This window comes from Trichosurus vulpecula, chromosome 2 (genome assembly GCF_011100635.1).
Source record: "Trichosurus vulpecula isolate mTriVul1 chromosome 2, mTriVul1.pri, whole genome shotgun sequence".
NCBI classification, from domain to species: domain Eukaryota; kingdom Metazoa; phylum Chordata; class Mammalia; order Diprotodontia; family Phalangeridae; genus Trichosurus; species Trichosurus vulpecula.
Window position 1 is genome coordinate 219,475,551 of NC_050574.1, and position 16,811 is coordinate 219,492,361.

At 34.9% G+C, this 16,811-nt stretch overlaps 1 protein-coding gene across 1 annotated transcript in view; it reads right to left on the reverse strand.

Moving 5' to 3' along the window:
• LOC118835678 (sodium channel protein type 9 subunit alpha-like) overlaps positions 1-16,811 on the reverse strand; it is a 123,196-nt gene that overhangs the window by 60,294 nt on the left and 46,091 nt on the right. The window contains exons 10-14 of the mRNA XM_036742908.1: positions 15,645-15,851; positions 14,475-14,744; positions 8,737-8,866; positions 7,846-8,078; positions 251-448 (exon numbers count right to left, since the gene is read on the reverse strand). Coding sequence (XP_036598803.1) covers positions 251-448; positions 7,846-8,078; positions 8,737-8,866; positions 14,475-14,744; positions 15,645-15,851 — 1,038 coding nt within the window. The remainder of the gene's footprint in view (positions 1-250; positions 449-7,845; positions 8,079-8,736; positions 8,867-14,474; positions 14,745-15,644; positions 15,852-16,811) is intronic.

Sequence of the window (16,811 nt, forward strand, 5' to 3'; positions counted from 1 at the left end):
AGCCATAATCTCCAGATGGCTTATTTTATTCCAGATCTTTGGTTCACTTTGAGCATTGTCTTTTGGAAGCAGATGGGCCTACCCTGCTCCCATGTCTACCATTTTCCCCTCTGATGTCTGAAGCTAACCGTATCCTGTTTCCTCTTTCTATGTCCATGACCTATGGTTGCCAATAATAGTCCTAGAAGTGGCAACCAGTTCCTCAGTGTTTTGCACATGTATAATGGAAAATTATTTCATGCATACTTACCCCTCTGAGTAAGATGAGAAATTGTAAAATGGAAATATATACTGCATCTGGTATCCAAAGGGGATACATCGCAAGTTCCCATAAAGCAAGGGCCACAATAAAACTATCAAATATGTTCCACTTGTCTTGAAAATAATTATATGGATGCAATGCAATAATTTTCAAAATCATTTCTAATACATAAATTCCAGTAAATACCTAAATAAAGGAAAAAATAGTTTAGAATAAAAGACTTGCAATTACATTTTGCTGTTGTTAAGTTGTTTCAGTCATGTCTAACTCTTTGTGACCCCATTTGGAGTATTTTTTTTGGCAAAGATACTGGAGTGGTATGCCATTTCCTTCTCCAGCTCATTTGACAAATGAGGAAATTGAGGCAAACAGGATTAAGTGACTTGCTCAGGGTCACAGAGCTAGTAAGTATCTGAGGCTGGATTTGAACTCAATTTTTCTTCACTTCAGGCCTGGCACTATATCCATTGTGCCACCTAGCTTCCCATTGCAATTACATATACATACATCATGAAATTAAAAGCAATTGAACTGTATCTTGTTAGATGTTTCAAGTCACTTAATCCTGTTTGCCTCAGTTCTTAGTCTGTAAAATGAGTCAGAGAAGGGAATGGCAAACTGCTCCAGGATCATTGCTAAGAAAACCCCAAATGGGATCATGAAAAATAACAGAACAATAATATAAATAATGGAAGGGGAGTTTGAAAATGTACCTATTCCTTACCAAGAATGAGTCAAAAGAACTTGGTTTAAGTTTTAATTTTTTCATATATAGTGTAACCTTAGATGAATCATGATCTATCTGAGGCTCCATTTCCTCTTCTATAAAATGGGGAGTTATACTCCTAGTCCATCTTGCCTCATAGGGATCTTACATGGATCAAGTTAGATGACATACATGAAAGCAAGTTGTAAACTGAAAAGTGCTTTACAAATGTGACTAATAATCATCAATTATTGTTTTAGAAGACTAGATTATAACATCTGATGCCAAAAGTTTCTTCAATGATCCCATGTTGGATGATCGGTTTTGAAGTACACTGGTAAAAGTCTTTCTGGCTGAGAATAAAAGAACTATAGTAATGAGTGATGGCATTTTAAGACATTTGTCTCTCCTAGTCTGAACATTCCTAGAACCACAAGCTGCCTAAATGTTTAAAGGAAGAGAAAAAACAATGAGTGAATAAGTAACAGTGGCATTCCTGGTAAGGCTACTGAAGCTCTGACACAAAATACATGATTAATTCAGGACTTTCATAGCAAGCTGTCAAAAATAGAAGCTCAGGAGTTAAGATGAGTGAGTAAAGCAAACTTTATAGCTGAATTCTTTCAATATCCCCCTTGAAATAACTTTAAAATAGCACATCAAATAACCTACAAAAGGTTGGGATAAGACATTTTCCCAGCCCATAAAAATTTAGGAGGTCAGAAGGAGAGGTATGTGGCACTGAAGTGAGGGCAGGCCAGGATCACAGCATGGCAGCAACTCCAGCTATAGACCTTGGAGGTAGTAGCTACAGCAGCAACAGCAGTATCAAGAGCTATAACCATCCACAGACAGAAAGGGGATTGAACACCTAGGCAGAAAGAGATTCCAGGGGACCCCTGTCCTAACATTAGGTATAAGTCTCAATATTGTTTAGAAATTCCATTGCCCGATACCCATTCTAAGTTTCAGTTCCAGAGTGGAGAGGAGCACTTGGATCATAAGGAAGCAAGGGCCATAGTTCTGGGTCACAGTTCCAATGAGGAGAGGTGTTCTAGTAGCAGAGACTAAGGGCACTAACTGCATGAGGACTGCAATACAGACCACACCTCTCCTGGGATCATACCACCTTGGAACCACAGAAAACGTATGGGTCCCCAGAACTATCTATAAAAATAGCAGGTCAAAAAAAGCTTGAAGCTTTGGACAGGGACCCCTGCACCCTCCAACCAGGTGAAAACAGCTCAACTCTAACATAGAGTTTGAAGTCAAGAAGTAGGCTGGAAGAAGGAGCACACGACCAAAAATAATCTCACCATAAAAAGCTATTATGGTGGCAGGGAAACTTACGACACAAACTCAGAAGAAGACAATGGCAAGAAAACATCTGAAAGTCTCAAATTTAAAAGTGCAGACAGGACATGAGCCCAACAGGAATTCCTAGACCAGCTAAAGAAAGAGACAAAGAAGAAAAAAATTATTTTAATCAAATAAGAGTGGTAGAAAAATTGGGGAAAAAAGGAGAGAATTGCAAGAAAATCATGAAAGGAGAATAAGCAGCTTGGTAAAGGAGATACATAAGTACTAAATAAAATACTTCCTTAAAAACATAATTGGCAAAATCATAAAAGAGATACAGAATCTCACTGAAGAAAAATAGTTCCTTAGAATTGGGCAAGTGGAAGCTAATAACTCCACAAGGCATCAGGAAACAATAAAACAAAATCAAAAGAATGAAAAAAGAAAAAGTGAAATACCTCATAGGAGAAATAACCAATCTGGAAAATTGATTAAGTAGAGATAATTTAAGAATTATTGCACTGTCTGTAACCCATGATTAGAAAAAGAAACTAGACATCATATTTTGAGAAATTATAAAGGAATACTGCCCAGATATCTTAGAACCAGAGGGCAAAATTGAAATCAAAAGAATCCATAGTTCACTTCCTGAAAAAGATCCCAAAATGAAAACTTCCAGAAATATTATAACCAAATTCCAGAGTTACTACATCAAGGAGAAAATACTGAAAACAATCAGAAAGAAACAATTCAAATACTTTTGAAGGCACAGCCAGGATCAGTCCAGATTCAACAGCTATCATCTTAAAGGAGGAGAGGGCTTGGAATATATATTCTGGAAGGCAAAGGAACTGGTATTACAACCAAGAATAACCTATCCAGCAAAACTGAGTAATATCCTCCAGAGAAAAAATGGACAATTAGTGAAATAGATTATTTCCAGGCATTCTTGACAAAAAGCAAAAGCTGAATAGAAAGCATCATTCAGAGACAAAACTTGAGACAGGCATTGAAAAGTAAACATGAGGAATTTAATCAGGTTAAACTGTCTGTATTACTAAATGAGAAGATGATACATGTAACCCCCAAGAACTTTATCATAGGGTTGTTAGAAGGAGTCTACTTAGATGGGGGTATGGGTGTGAGTTGACTATGTTAGACAATTTTAAAAGAAAAATGGAAGACTGAGAAAGAACGATGTACTGGCAGAAAGGGGGAGGGCAATGAAGAATGGGAAAATGATTTCACATGAAAGAGGCATGCAAGGAAGAGTTTTGACAATGGAAGGGGATGATGGGGTGGGGTGTGGAACAAGCAATTCTTGAATCTCACTGGCTGGTCTGGTTCAAGGAGGGAAGAACATATTACATACACATTCTGTTGGGCATAGAAATTCATATTACCCAAGACAGTGATATTGGGGAGTGAGAGAAAATAGGAAAGAGGTTAAAAGAAAGATTGCTAAGAAGGGCAGATTAAGGGAGACAGTGGTCAGAAGGAAAACAGACCTTTGAGGAGAGATAGGGTGAAAAAATGAGAGAGAAGGAAAACAAAAAAATAGGATAGAAGGGGAATACACAGTTACTAATGATAAGTGTGAGTGCAAATGGGAAGAACTCACCCATAAAATGGAATTGGGTAGCAAAATGGATTAGAAATCAGAATCCAACAATATATTGTTTACAAGAAACACTTGAAACAGAAAGACACAGTTAAAATAAGGAACTGGAGCAGAATTTGGTTTTCTTCAGGTAAATCAAAAAAGGCAGGGGTAGCAATAATGATCTCAGACAAAGCAAAAATAGTCTTAATTAAAAGAGATAAACATGGAAACTACATTTTTTTTAAAAGGCACCAGAGACAATAAAGTAATTTCAATACTAAACATATGTGAACCAAATGGCATAACATCCAAATTCTTAAAGGATAAGTTAAATGAATTCCAGGAGGAAATAGTAAAAGTATTCTAGTCAGAAACCTGAATTTTCCCCTCTCAGAGTTACATAAATTTAGCCACAAAATAAATAAGAAAGAAGTTAGGGAGATGCATTGAATTTTTAAAAAGTTATATATGATAGATGCCTAGAGAAAATTGAATGGGAATAGGAAGCAATATACTTTTTTCTTCTCAGTGATGAAAGGCACCTTTACAAAAACTGACCATGTATTGGTACAAAAACCCAAAGTAAATGTGGAAAAGCAGAAATATTAAATGAGCATTTTTGGGATCATAATGAAATGAAATTCATCTTTAATAAATTACCTTGGAAGCATAGATTCAAACAACTGGAAACCAAATAGTCCAATAATAGTAAGAGTGTAAAACAACACAGCATGGAAACAATAAATTATTTCCTGAAAAATAATTATAACAATGAGGCAACATACCAAAATTTGTATGATAGGACCAAAAAAGTACTGAAGAAAAATTAAAGATAAATGAATTGGGTATGCAACAGAAAAAAAAACCTAGACAAAGAACAAATAAATTTTCTAGTTAAATTCCAAAATAGACTTACTATTTAAAAATTTAAATTTAATTTTTTTAATTTAAAATTTTAATATTTAAAGAAAAAAGAAATAAAAATTTAAAGAAAATTTCAAAGAAGATTAATAACATAGGAAGTAAAAAATAAACTACTAAATAAAACTAATATCTAGTTTTATGAAAAAAACAATAACATAGATAAACCATTGGCTAATTTGATTCTTTAAAAAATAAAAGAAAATCACATCACCAGTATCCAAATTGAAATGCACTACCAATGAAGGTGAACTTAAAGCAATTATTAGGAGCTATTTTGCCCAATTACATGTCAATAAAACTGGCAATTTAAATGAAATGGACGAATATTTGCAAAAACATAAATTGCCGGGAATGATAGGAGAGGAAATAGAATACTTAAATAATGTTGTCTTGAAAAAGAAATTGAACAAGCCATAAATGAGGTCCCTAAGGGAAAAAAAATCTCCAAGTCTACATATACTTAGAAGTAAATTCTAACAGACATGCCAGTTAGCAATGTGGCACAATGGATAGAGTGCTGGGCCTGAATTCAAGAAGACTCATCTTCTTGAGTGCAAATACAGCCTCAAACACTTACTAGCCATGTGACCCTGGGCAAAGCACTTAGCTCATTTGTTTCAGTTTCTTTATCTGTAAAATAAGAGGGAGAAGGAAATGGCAACCCACTCCAGTATCTTTGCCAAGAAAGCCCAAATAGAGTCAAAAAAGTTGGACACAACAAAAAATGACTGAACAAAGCTTGAAAAAAATAAGAAAGGAAAAAGTCCTACCAAAATCCTTTAACAACACAAATGTAATTTTGATACCTAAACTGGGGAGAGCAAAAACAGAGAAAGAAAGCTATAGATCAATTTCCCTCAAGAATATTGTTACAGAATTTTTAAATTAAATATTAGCAAAGAGACCATAGTAGTATATCATGAATATCATATATTATTATCAGATTGGATTTATACTAGGAATGCAGGACTGGTTCAAAACTAGGAAAATCATTAGCATAATTAACCACATCAATAAACAAACAAACGAAATCATGATCATATTAATAGATGCAGAAAAAGCTATGGACAAATTACAAAACATTCCTATTAAAAACACTAGAAAGCATGAGAATAAATGGAAATTTTCTTAAAATGACAAATAGTATCTATCTAAAACCAAAAGCAAGAATTATTGAGGATGAACTAAAAGCCTTTCCAATAAGCTTAGCTGTAAATCCAGGATGTTCATTATCACCTTTATTATCCAATATTTTTCCCCAAATGCTAGCTACAGCAATGAGAAGAAAAAGACACTGAAGGAATAAGAATAGGCAACAAGGAGTCAAAACTATCACTCTTTGCAGATGATATGATGGCATACTTAAGAAAACTCTAGAGAATCAATTTAAAAAAAAAACTAGTTGAAACAATTAACAACTTTAGAAAAATTTCAGGATATAAAATAAACCCACATAAATCATTAACATTTTGATACATTACTAACAAAACCCAGCAGGAAGAAATAGAAACAGAAATTCCATTTCGAATAACCTCTGACAGTATAAAATACTAGGGAATGAATTGATCAAGACACATACAGGAACTATATGAACACAATTACAAAACATTTTTCACATAAATAAAGCTAGATTTAAAAAATAACGAGAGATACTAATTGCTTATGGCTAGGCTGAGCCAGAACACTAATGCATTGCTGGTGGAGTTATGAACTAATCCAACTACTAATATGGAGATCAATTTGGAACTATTTCCAAAAACTATAAAAATCTGTGCTTACTCTTTGACTCAGGAAAATCACTATCACATCTGTATCACAAAGAGATTAAAGAAAAAAGAAAAGGACTCGTAAGTACAAAAATATAGCAGCTTTTTTGTGGTGACAAAGAATGGGAGATTGAGGGGATGCCCAGCAATTGGTGAATCTCTGATTCTCCATCATATCTCCATTACAATATGATTGTGATGGAATACTACTGTGATATAAGATAGTAAGACATGATTAATGGTACGGTTTCAGAAGAAAATACTTGGGAAGACTTGTATGAACTGTATGTGAAGTAAAGTGAGCAGAACCAGGAGAACAATTCATACAAAGACAACAAATATGGTAAAGACAAACAACTTTGAAAGAATTAGGAGCTCTGTTGAGCCTAGTAACCAACTACATTTCCAGAGAACTAGTAATGAAATATGTAACACAAGTTCTGATAGAGAGGTAAAGAAATCAGAGTGCACAATGAGATCAATTTTTTTTGACATGGCTGGTGTGGAAATTTATTTTGTTGCAGAACTCTGGCTCCTGAGAAATTGTTTATTTTACTAAAGTCCTAATTTTTCCAAATTTGGAGGTGGAATTTTGAAAATTTACTATTTTCTTTTAATGATTGCCATATCAGCATCAACATTTTGTGACCAATGATGGCAGGGAATTTAAAAGTGACCAAGAATAGCACCTTCCTTTCCTGACAAGATTTGGTCTCTGAACATAGTTTAGTGTTTTTGGCATGTTTTGTTTTTATTTCTTTGTACCTAGAACCCATCTAAATTTTCATGCATAACCACTTTGCTCATAAGAGTCCTCATGAGGTCACTTAAAAATCAATACTCATTAAAAATAATTGTATATAAGATCTCCATACACCTACTGTAAAGAATCATGGCCTCATACATTTAGCTTACATTTCTTTAGATACCACTGTAAAGATGACTCATTTAAGTAGTAGAGAGTTAACTATTGAAAATGGGGAATATATTAATCCTAACCTAGACCTTTCCAAATTATGTTTTTCTGTTTGATCACAAGGTAATTTCATAGTTCTGGACAATCTATCAAATCACATCCATTTTTTTCAAATGATTTGTAAAAAATAAATCAAAGTGAAATGTAAAGAAATTAAAATGATGCTCTCCCAAATGGTTTTTGGCACTAATTTCAATCATTTTCATAGATACTATCATGGACTGTGTCCCTGTGAAGGGCTAGTTTATTTGATACTGCAGTTAAAAAAGTTTTAGTTAAAGGCCACAAAGCATTAAGTAACAAACTCACCTGGTGTCCCACAGAAAGGACAGAGGAGAATTCCTTAGTCATTGGGTAGTGATCCATGGCCATAAAAAATAGGTTCATAATGACACAGATAACAATAGCTAAGTCAAAAAATGGATCCATGACAATGGAATGGATAAAATCTTTACATTTTAGCCAAAAAGGACAGCAATTCCAGATCAGAAATGTTTTAGCAAATCTCTTCCACCAACTCCTTGGCCTGCACTTGTCAAATTCTGGGAAGGAAGAATAAAAAATAAAGAAATTCAGTTGTTTTATTTCTTTGAAATTCCCAATGAGTTAGTAAAACTTCTCTTAGTTTTTTTCTAAGATAACTTTAAATCAGGCTTGGGGGCTCACATTTTGCAAATGGAATGGGAAACTACAGATTAAAAATACAATATATTCCACACATTTTCCATAGAACACAAGAAAATACATATATTTTCATGCTAGGGAAACTAAGCATTGAGGAAGACAAGTGTGAGAAAGAGTAAACTGAAAGCAACTGATGAATAAAATAAACACCTGAAATGTGGTAGTAGATATGAAAACTAACAACTTTTTAAAAAAGAGAATTTTGTTAGAGCTTTCAATCTCATGAGATAATGACATCTTGTTGTTTCTATGAAAAAACATAGCTTATATGTGAACATTTCATTGAAAATGACTTGTGGAGGTTTCCTCATCCAGTCTTTGCCTTAAGTCCCCCAAATTATTCTGTAATACTTTAAACATATGCAGAGTAGATGGTTCCATGCCCTTCCTTGGTAATGCTTTCCAAAGATGACAGTGTCATTTCAAACCATCCTGAGTCTCTCATTCTATTTTTTAAAAGTCAGGTCATAAATTATCTGGAATTTGGCAGCGGCAAGGGGGAATGGTATAACATACCTTTCATGCTATTTAATATGTTGGCTCTGCTCGTTGCTGTTTCTCTAACAGTGGAATCTTCCAGCATATCCATAGAAACCTGGCAAGTATTTATTTGTCTTTCCTTCTCGTCAACTTGCATAGTGCTTCCCTGTAAAGAAATTTGAAGATGAAGCCTTCACACTGGCTTCTGCCCAATAAATAAAGAGCATATCATGTTTATCTTTGGTCTGATCTAGAAAGGTCATGTAGAAGTCCCAGAAATTAACATGGGGTGGAATCATAAAGTCAATTTGGAGCATCTACAGTTGGTTCTCATTTCTTTTTCTAATCTTCCAACTTTCCCTATCTATATTTCTTCATTTTGTACTACCTACAAACATATCTAAGTTCCTTTCATACTTAAAAAAAATCTGTTATTACCATCTATTTAACCTGTCTCTCCTCCCTTCCTCCAGTCAAACTCCATGAAAGAGCAATTTGTATTCCATTCCTCCACTTCCTCTCTTGTTATTACTCTTAACCTCCTTCAATTTGTCTTTCAACCTCAAAAGTCAGCCGGAACTGCTCTCACCAAAGTTACCCATGGTCCCTTAGTTATCAAACCTAATAGCCATTCCTAAATTGTCTTCCTTCTCAATCTCTCTGCATCATTTGGGACTGTTAAATTCTTCCTTCTCCTGGATATTCTCTCTTCCCTAGGTTTTCATGACACTAAACTTTCTTGGTTTTCCTCCTACTTCTCTAACCAATTTTTCTCATTCTCCTTTGCTAGATCATTATTTGTATCTTCCCCTCTAAATGTAGGAGTATCCGTAGGCTCTATTGTGACTCATATTCTAGTTTCTTTTGTTTCCTATTTGATGTTATCATCAGCTCCCATTGGTTCGATGACCATTTCTATGGAAAAGACTTGCAGATCTATACATCTAGTCTTAATCTCTCTCTTAAACTTTAGTTCCACCAACTGCCTATAAGTTATTTGAGCTTGAGATCCAGTAGTCATCTCAAACTCAATGTGTCTAAACAGAAGTCCGAGAGAAATGATTATTTTTCTATTATATTAATATCTAATTACTAAATTGGGATCCAGGCTTTTCTTTCTGATAGATGAGAGTGCCCAAATACTCTGGGAACATGCTCTTGGATTTTGGATGGGACCCCACCAAACTAGGAGACCTTATTTCTGCTTAGAGTATAAACCGAATCTAATTTAGGTTAATTCTAGTCCCAAAGTATTTAGCTTATGTGCTTGTACCCAGCTTGGAGTTTAGGGTGATTTAGCCCATGAAGGTGAAAGCCAACCAGAGTGGTCTAGATAGAGATGGATTTCTCTGTCCAGGTTGCTGGAGATGGCTGAGTCTCATAATCAAGTCATGTTCACAATAGGAGGAGCTGAGGACTTTTAACCTACCTCCTCATTTAAACGTTTACCCCTTCATTAATTGCTCGCCAATCATGCTTGATTTTCATGTCAGGGGGACATCCTTTTCCAAAGGTATTTAAATCATTCAATGTCTCCCTGGTTTTGTCTTTGGTTACTGAGAGAAATCACTGACCACCAATTTATTGATTATCAGTCTAATTAATAAATTGATTATTAATTACCCAGAAACTCTGTCTCTCAGGTTTTTCATTCATATCAACTCATCATCTTTTCCTCTCCAAAATCGTCCCCTATTCTGAGCTTCCCTATTACTTGTGAAGTCACTTCTATCTTCCTGTTCAGTCTGCTACCCAGAGGTATCCGTCACTCCTCACTCTGGTTTGCCTGATAAATTCAGTGCTTCCCACTTCAATAACATTTTCACACACAAAACTAAGACTATCATTTTGGTTCCAGCACTCATCAGCTCAAAACTAGACTATTGCAATAACTTCCTAATTGGTCTCCATACTTCAAAGTTTCTCCCCATCCAATCTATCCTCCACTCAGCTTTCAAAGTGATTTTTCCTAAAGTACAGGTCTGATAGTCTATCCTTCTTCCTTGTGCCTTTGCACTGGCTATCTCCCATGCCTAGACAACTTTCCTAGTTTCCTTTAATTTTTCAGTTTTTGAACATTTTTTGCACTTTTCACATTTTGATTTGGGCAAAGATAGTCATGAGACAATAGAATGTAATAGTGTCAGAAATGCCAGGTGGTGGACTTGGGCTCAAGTTAATAAGGCAGAGGAAAAGGTTCAGATCAGAGGGAGAATTAGGTAGGTGAGAATAGACAAGTACAGGACAAAGCATAGCTTCAGGTAATTCTAACAAAGGTTTTAATCTTCCTAAACATTTTCATTATAAATAAACCATACTAGGTGGCGCAATGGCACAGTGGCTAGTGCTGAGGATGGAGTCAGAAAGACCTGAGTTCAAATCCATCCTCAGGCACTTACTAGCTGTGTGATCCCGGGCAAGTCATTTAACTCTGCTTGCCTCATTTTCCTCATCTGTAAAATGCGTTGGAGAAGGAAATGACAAATTAATCACTCCACTATTTTTGCCAAGAAAAACTGGAAGAGTTAGAGATGACTGAAAATGAATAAACAACAAACAACAACGATAGTGGAAAAAACAAGCTCTAGGGTTAAAAGAACCTTAGCCACAATGATTTCTGATTTCTTTAAGGAGTTGTCTTACTCAGTTTATAAATAAATCTTCAGCATCTGGGTTTGAACAGATGGTCACATTTTCCTGCCAAATCTAAAATTTTCTTGAAGTTCAGATTTCTTGTCCTAGTAAATACAGAGACTAAAACTAGGATCCCAGCATCTTTGTCATCATTACATACTTTTCTATAGCTGAAATTTTATCTGGTGAGTGATTTAATCCAATGCAATCTGCATTTATTATATGTGCTAGGTGCTGGGGAGACACAGTCAAAAACAAAAGTTTATGCTCAAGGAGATTGGATTCTAGTTTAGGAAGGTATTAATGGTAAATGGCCAGTGGCGTTGTGAAAAAGAAAATTGGTCTCAGAGTCAGGAAGCCCTAGGTTCAAACTTCATCTATAACACACACTGGCTGTGTAACTTTTTGGCAAGTCTTTTAACCTTCTGGTGTCCCCAGGTAATTCTAAAATGACAAATGGCTTAGCAGGTGAATTACCTGTATTGGCAGAAGTAATTTCCTCATGGAGAGGTTCCTATACCAGTGAAATTACAATCTTTCTTTAAAAATATGCAAATCAATGTGCTCAGTGGTTATGGAGTATGTACACAGATGAAATCAACACAAAATAGAGAAAATTTTAATTAAAAGGGAAAGTACTAACATTGGGGGAGGGAGATCAGGCTAGGACGGATGTTTCAGAGATCATCTGTTTGAGCCTTAAAGTAAGTTAAGGATTCCAAAAGGCAAGATGATGAGGGAAAGCATTTTAGGCATGCAGCAGTCTGTGCAAAAGCCCCATTAATGATCTTACCCAGCTCAGCTCCTGACTCCCTGTATTACTTTTCTACCTCCAATCCAAAAGCCTTCTCAAGATGGAACTGCCTCCATTCCTATGGCCTCTTTCTCTTACTGGCGAGTCCCTTTTTGGAACCTCCATTTGAGTAAGCATCCTTGACAGTCATGTTCACCTCTAACCTGGCTCAGCTCCTGACTCTCTAGACTGTTTTCTAGCTTTTCCCCTTGCCTTCTTAAGTCCTCCCTATCCTTCACACTTTTGGTTTCTTTTTTTGTATTCTCTTTCTTCATTTGAATGTAAGCTCCTTGAGGCCAGGGAGTGATACTCTTTCTTTCAGCTTTTATTTGTATTGTCAAATTCACTGTAATTAGTATAGTTATTGATACACAGTACTCAATACATGATTTATCTATTTTTAATTTGTGTAGAAAGTTATTCATAGCTTCACGTACAATCAGAAAATAATTTCATATTCATGCCTGAGTGGTTATGGAAAAAAGCATAATATAATGATGGAAAGAGCCTTGTGTCCTACAGAAAGACCTTTTTTAAATCCCAGCTCTGACATTTGCTAGCTGTGTGTGTTACCATGGGCAAGTCACTTAATCCTTTGTATATTTCATTATCCTCATTTATACAATGGAGATAACAAACTTCCTACCTCACAGGGATGGGAAGAATTTACCTTGTAAATCCTAAATTCATCTTAAATATGATCTTTTGCTATTAGTAGTACAATTGTGTGAGAGGCATCCAACATAGAGATGCCTAATTTTCACCTTTTCAGGGTATAAACACTTTTTAAAAATATCATGTCTAAATCTAAAAAGAAAATAAAAAAACAAACCAAGAGAATACAATGTGATGGTAGGCCAAAAGTTTTTTTTAAATGAAGGTGTGTAATGTGCTGCTCACATATTATATAATCTCCAATATGATTTTGAAGGAAGAAGGATCCCTTCCACTTATAAAATGATTCAGTCTCTTATCTCAGAGAGATTATTCTTTGTGTCCTCAGAATTGTTCCACTTCTTAATTGTATAAGGTTTTCTTATTTAAAGACTTTATTTTAGAGACTTTCTTATTTCATATTCAGATATTTTCTTATTTTCCCAGAAGAAAGAAATCTCTTGTGAAAAAGTCTCATTTTTAAGGGAAACCCTATAACCCAACATACTCTAGAATGCTTTCAGTTAAGATGTCTTTTCTAAAGAAATCAGATTCTTAAAAAACATATTATACTGAATGAACATATCACAGTAGGTGCTTATTAAATAATTCTTCCCCACCTCCTCCTTTTTTTTCTCACCAAAAGTGGAGGGCCATAGATCAATTTTTACCTTAGAATAATCAGATTATAGATTTAGAGTTGGAAAGGGCCTTGGAGGTCCTGTAGTTCAATTTGCTTCATTTTTATAAAAGGAGGGAACAACCAGGGATAAGTGAAGTGGCTTGAATGAGAGTATATAAACAATAATAATTGGCAGATTAAGGATATGAACCCAGGTCCCTTGACTCCCAAAGACAGTGTTCTTTTCACTAGTAGGCAGCTAGATGGCATGTTGGACACGGAGTTAGGAAGATCTGAGTTTAAATGTGGCCTAAGGCACTTAACCAGCTATGTGACTCTGGGCCAGTCCTAGCCTCTGTTTATCTCAGTTAACTCAACTGTAAAAGGGGGATAATAATAGCACCTACTTCCCAGATTTGTTGTGAGGATAAAATAAGGTAGTAGTTGAAAAGGATTTTGCAAACCTTAAAGCACTATGAAAATGATAATTAGCTGTTGTTGATGTTGTATTATGCTGAAAATTAGCTTTACAGTGATGTGAAAGTTGGATTGGAGAGAAGAGAGGCTAAAAGCAGGGAGACTAATTCTAACAGTGGCATTATTTACATTCTTTAAAACATTCATGTAGGTTTATATTCTGCCTCTGACTTAATCAAATAACTGATAAAATATCAATTCATAAAGCAATCACAATTATACATTCAACATGTTTCCTGTCATTTCATTGCACTGCACAAATTCACATACTTTAAAACATGTTTTCTTAAATAATTTCAACATCCATGATTCATTTTTTATATTTATTATCAAAGTGAATGTGTGTTAGAATATTTATATTTGAAAGTACACCACAGAGAGAATCTGGACTTCTTAAAATCATAAATTCATTGCAAAAACATCAAATCTAAGAAGAAAGACACATATTTATCTTTTCTCCACAAAGTTACCCCCTTACTCTCTCCCACACACACCCATTTCCCTAGCCATTAAACAAAAAACACTATGTGATTAGGATAAGTTGTTCTTAGAAATTTTCTTATCTGATCATCAGTCATATAAGAAAGTTGTTACCTGCTGTGTAAGTGACCCCTTTTTATACATTATTCTCTGAGTGTTTATAACATGATGGGAAATTTTTCTTCTGATGCAGTCTTCTGATTCAAATTGATGCAATTTTGCATCGATTTCCTTTTCCTCGCTATCAGCCTGCTTCTCCTGGTTCTCTTTCTTGCTTTGTTCCATTCTCTCATTACTAAGATCTGAGATCCCATTGGATGTTTCAGAAGAACTTTCATCTTTGCCAATCTTTTTCTTTTCATCTGCTCCAATTGCTGTCATCGCCTGTTAGGCCAGAGTTTAAATATGGCTTTAGTAGCAACACCAAGAAATTTCCTCAAAAAAATCAGTAATGCTGTATGTTGTAAGTCAGTTCAATATAGACTTGATTTGTAGCTCAAATACTGGCCAAATATACAAAGAAAGATATGGTGCTTTTCCCTTGCTACAACTAGGAAAGGCCATGAAATAGGTATTGCCCTTATCCCCAACACTGGCAATGTTGTATTTTAGCATGTAACTATTGCATTACTTATAAAGGCATTGTGATTCTAATCTTAAGTCAAATTTGCAGGACAGAAAAGTGTCTTTCCTTAGTTCCCTGTCACATAAAAACAAAAAATAAATGAAGCTTCAACTGATCTGTAAGTATAACTAGATTGAAAATTAGCTATATGTTTTCAAAATAGCTCATTATTAAGTTCGCAAATAAAATGCTTATTAATATATAATAATAAATAATAAATATAATAGAAACTAACTCTTTGACTATAGAAATTTAATATTTCAGTACATTATAGAAATTTAAAAGATCTCTCAAACTAAAATAGAAATCACCAAACAGAGCTCAAGGAAAATCCTCAGCAGTGACATTTTGGGCTTAGAGGAAATCTAGCTCAACTGGTTGTGACAATGAGTGGCAAAAGACGCCACACTGAAGCCCCTGGACATCTTGGTTCCTTTTAATACAACAGATGCACTGTCAAAAATGGTTGATTGGACCATTCTTGCCAAACTGATCTGGTTCCTTTTAGCATATTTCAAATCAAGCAATAGATATGTTAATTTACAATGAGATGATGACAGAACATTAATTTGGAGACAAGGTGATACACAGCCAGGCCTTAGGAGGGTCATTTGAGTCTTTTGTTTCTATGAAGTCTTTTATAGTCACAATGATAATACCTGAGTAGCTTCTTGCTCTCTCTTGCGTCGGTATAACATGGCTTGATAGTTCACCTGTCTTCGCTTTGCTGCTCTAATGGTTGCCCGATTCTGTTTTTCATAACTGATGGCAACTACAGCCAGTTTCAAGGTTACCAGATAAAAGGAGCAAAAGAAAATTACAATCACAAAAAACATCACAGAGGTTTTCCCAGTGGCTCGTAGGATCTAAACCAGGATAGAGGGAGAAACAGAAAAATTATTTTTATTTATTTAAATTTCTATTTTAAAAATATATATTATTTTATTTGTATTTATTTTTTATGTTTGTAGACAAAAAATTGTTTTGAAAGTTATCATTATTCAGTTATATGTTCCAATGGATAGAGTCCTGGACCTAGAGTAAGGAAGTCCTGAGTTCAAATGTGGCCTCAGATACTTACTAGTTGTGTGAACTCTGTGTTACAATTACTTCATGTGTTAAAAAAAATAGAGATAATGATAATAATGCCTACTTCCCAGGATTATTGTGAGTGAAGATCAAATGAAATCATATTTGTAAAGTGCTCGCAAATCTAAAGCGCTATATAAAGGCTAGCAATTACTATTATTGTTATTTCACAATTTCAATTTCCTGGTGAGTAATTTACTAGAGAGAGCACACAGTTTAATATAATCTCACATTATATGTCCTTTGAAAATTAGAGAAATATCATATGCAACAGTGTATTTGGAGTTAGAGCACCTGAGGTCAAATCTCTACCTGTGTCTTCTTGGGCAGGTCACCTTGAAGCCTTAGTTTCTCTATTTGGAAGATGAGAAGATTGTATAGTACCTAAGGACCATTCTAGCTCAAAATCTATGAACTTGTGATCTAAAATTAAAGCTATCAGTACTCACACACACACACACACACACACACACACACACACACACACACACACACACACTTTTTGGAGACTATTGAACAGGGTTCCTGTGGTTCTTAGCCTCTGGGTTTTCCAAATTAGGGGAAAGGCAACATTAAAACACAGAAACTATATTTTACAAGTTATCTTTCTCCCACCCAAGGTTTGATAGTTTCCTATGGAGATAGTAAATGCTGGCACTTTTTTTATTTAGGAAAAATATTTAGTTACTTCACAGGAAGACACACTTTTAGGAATTTAGGTAAAACTGACTCGGTTG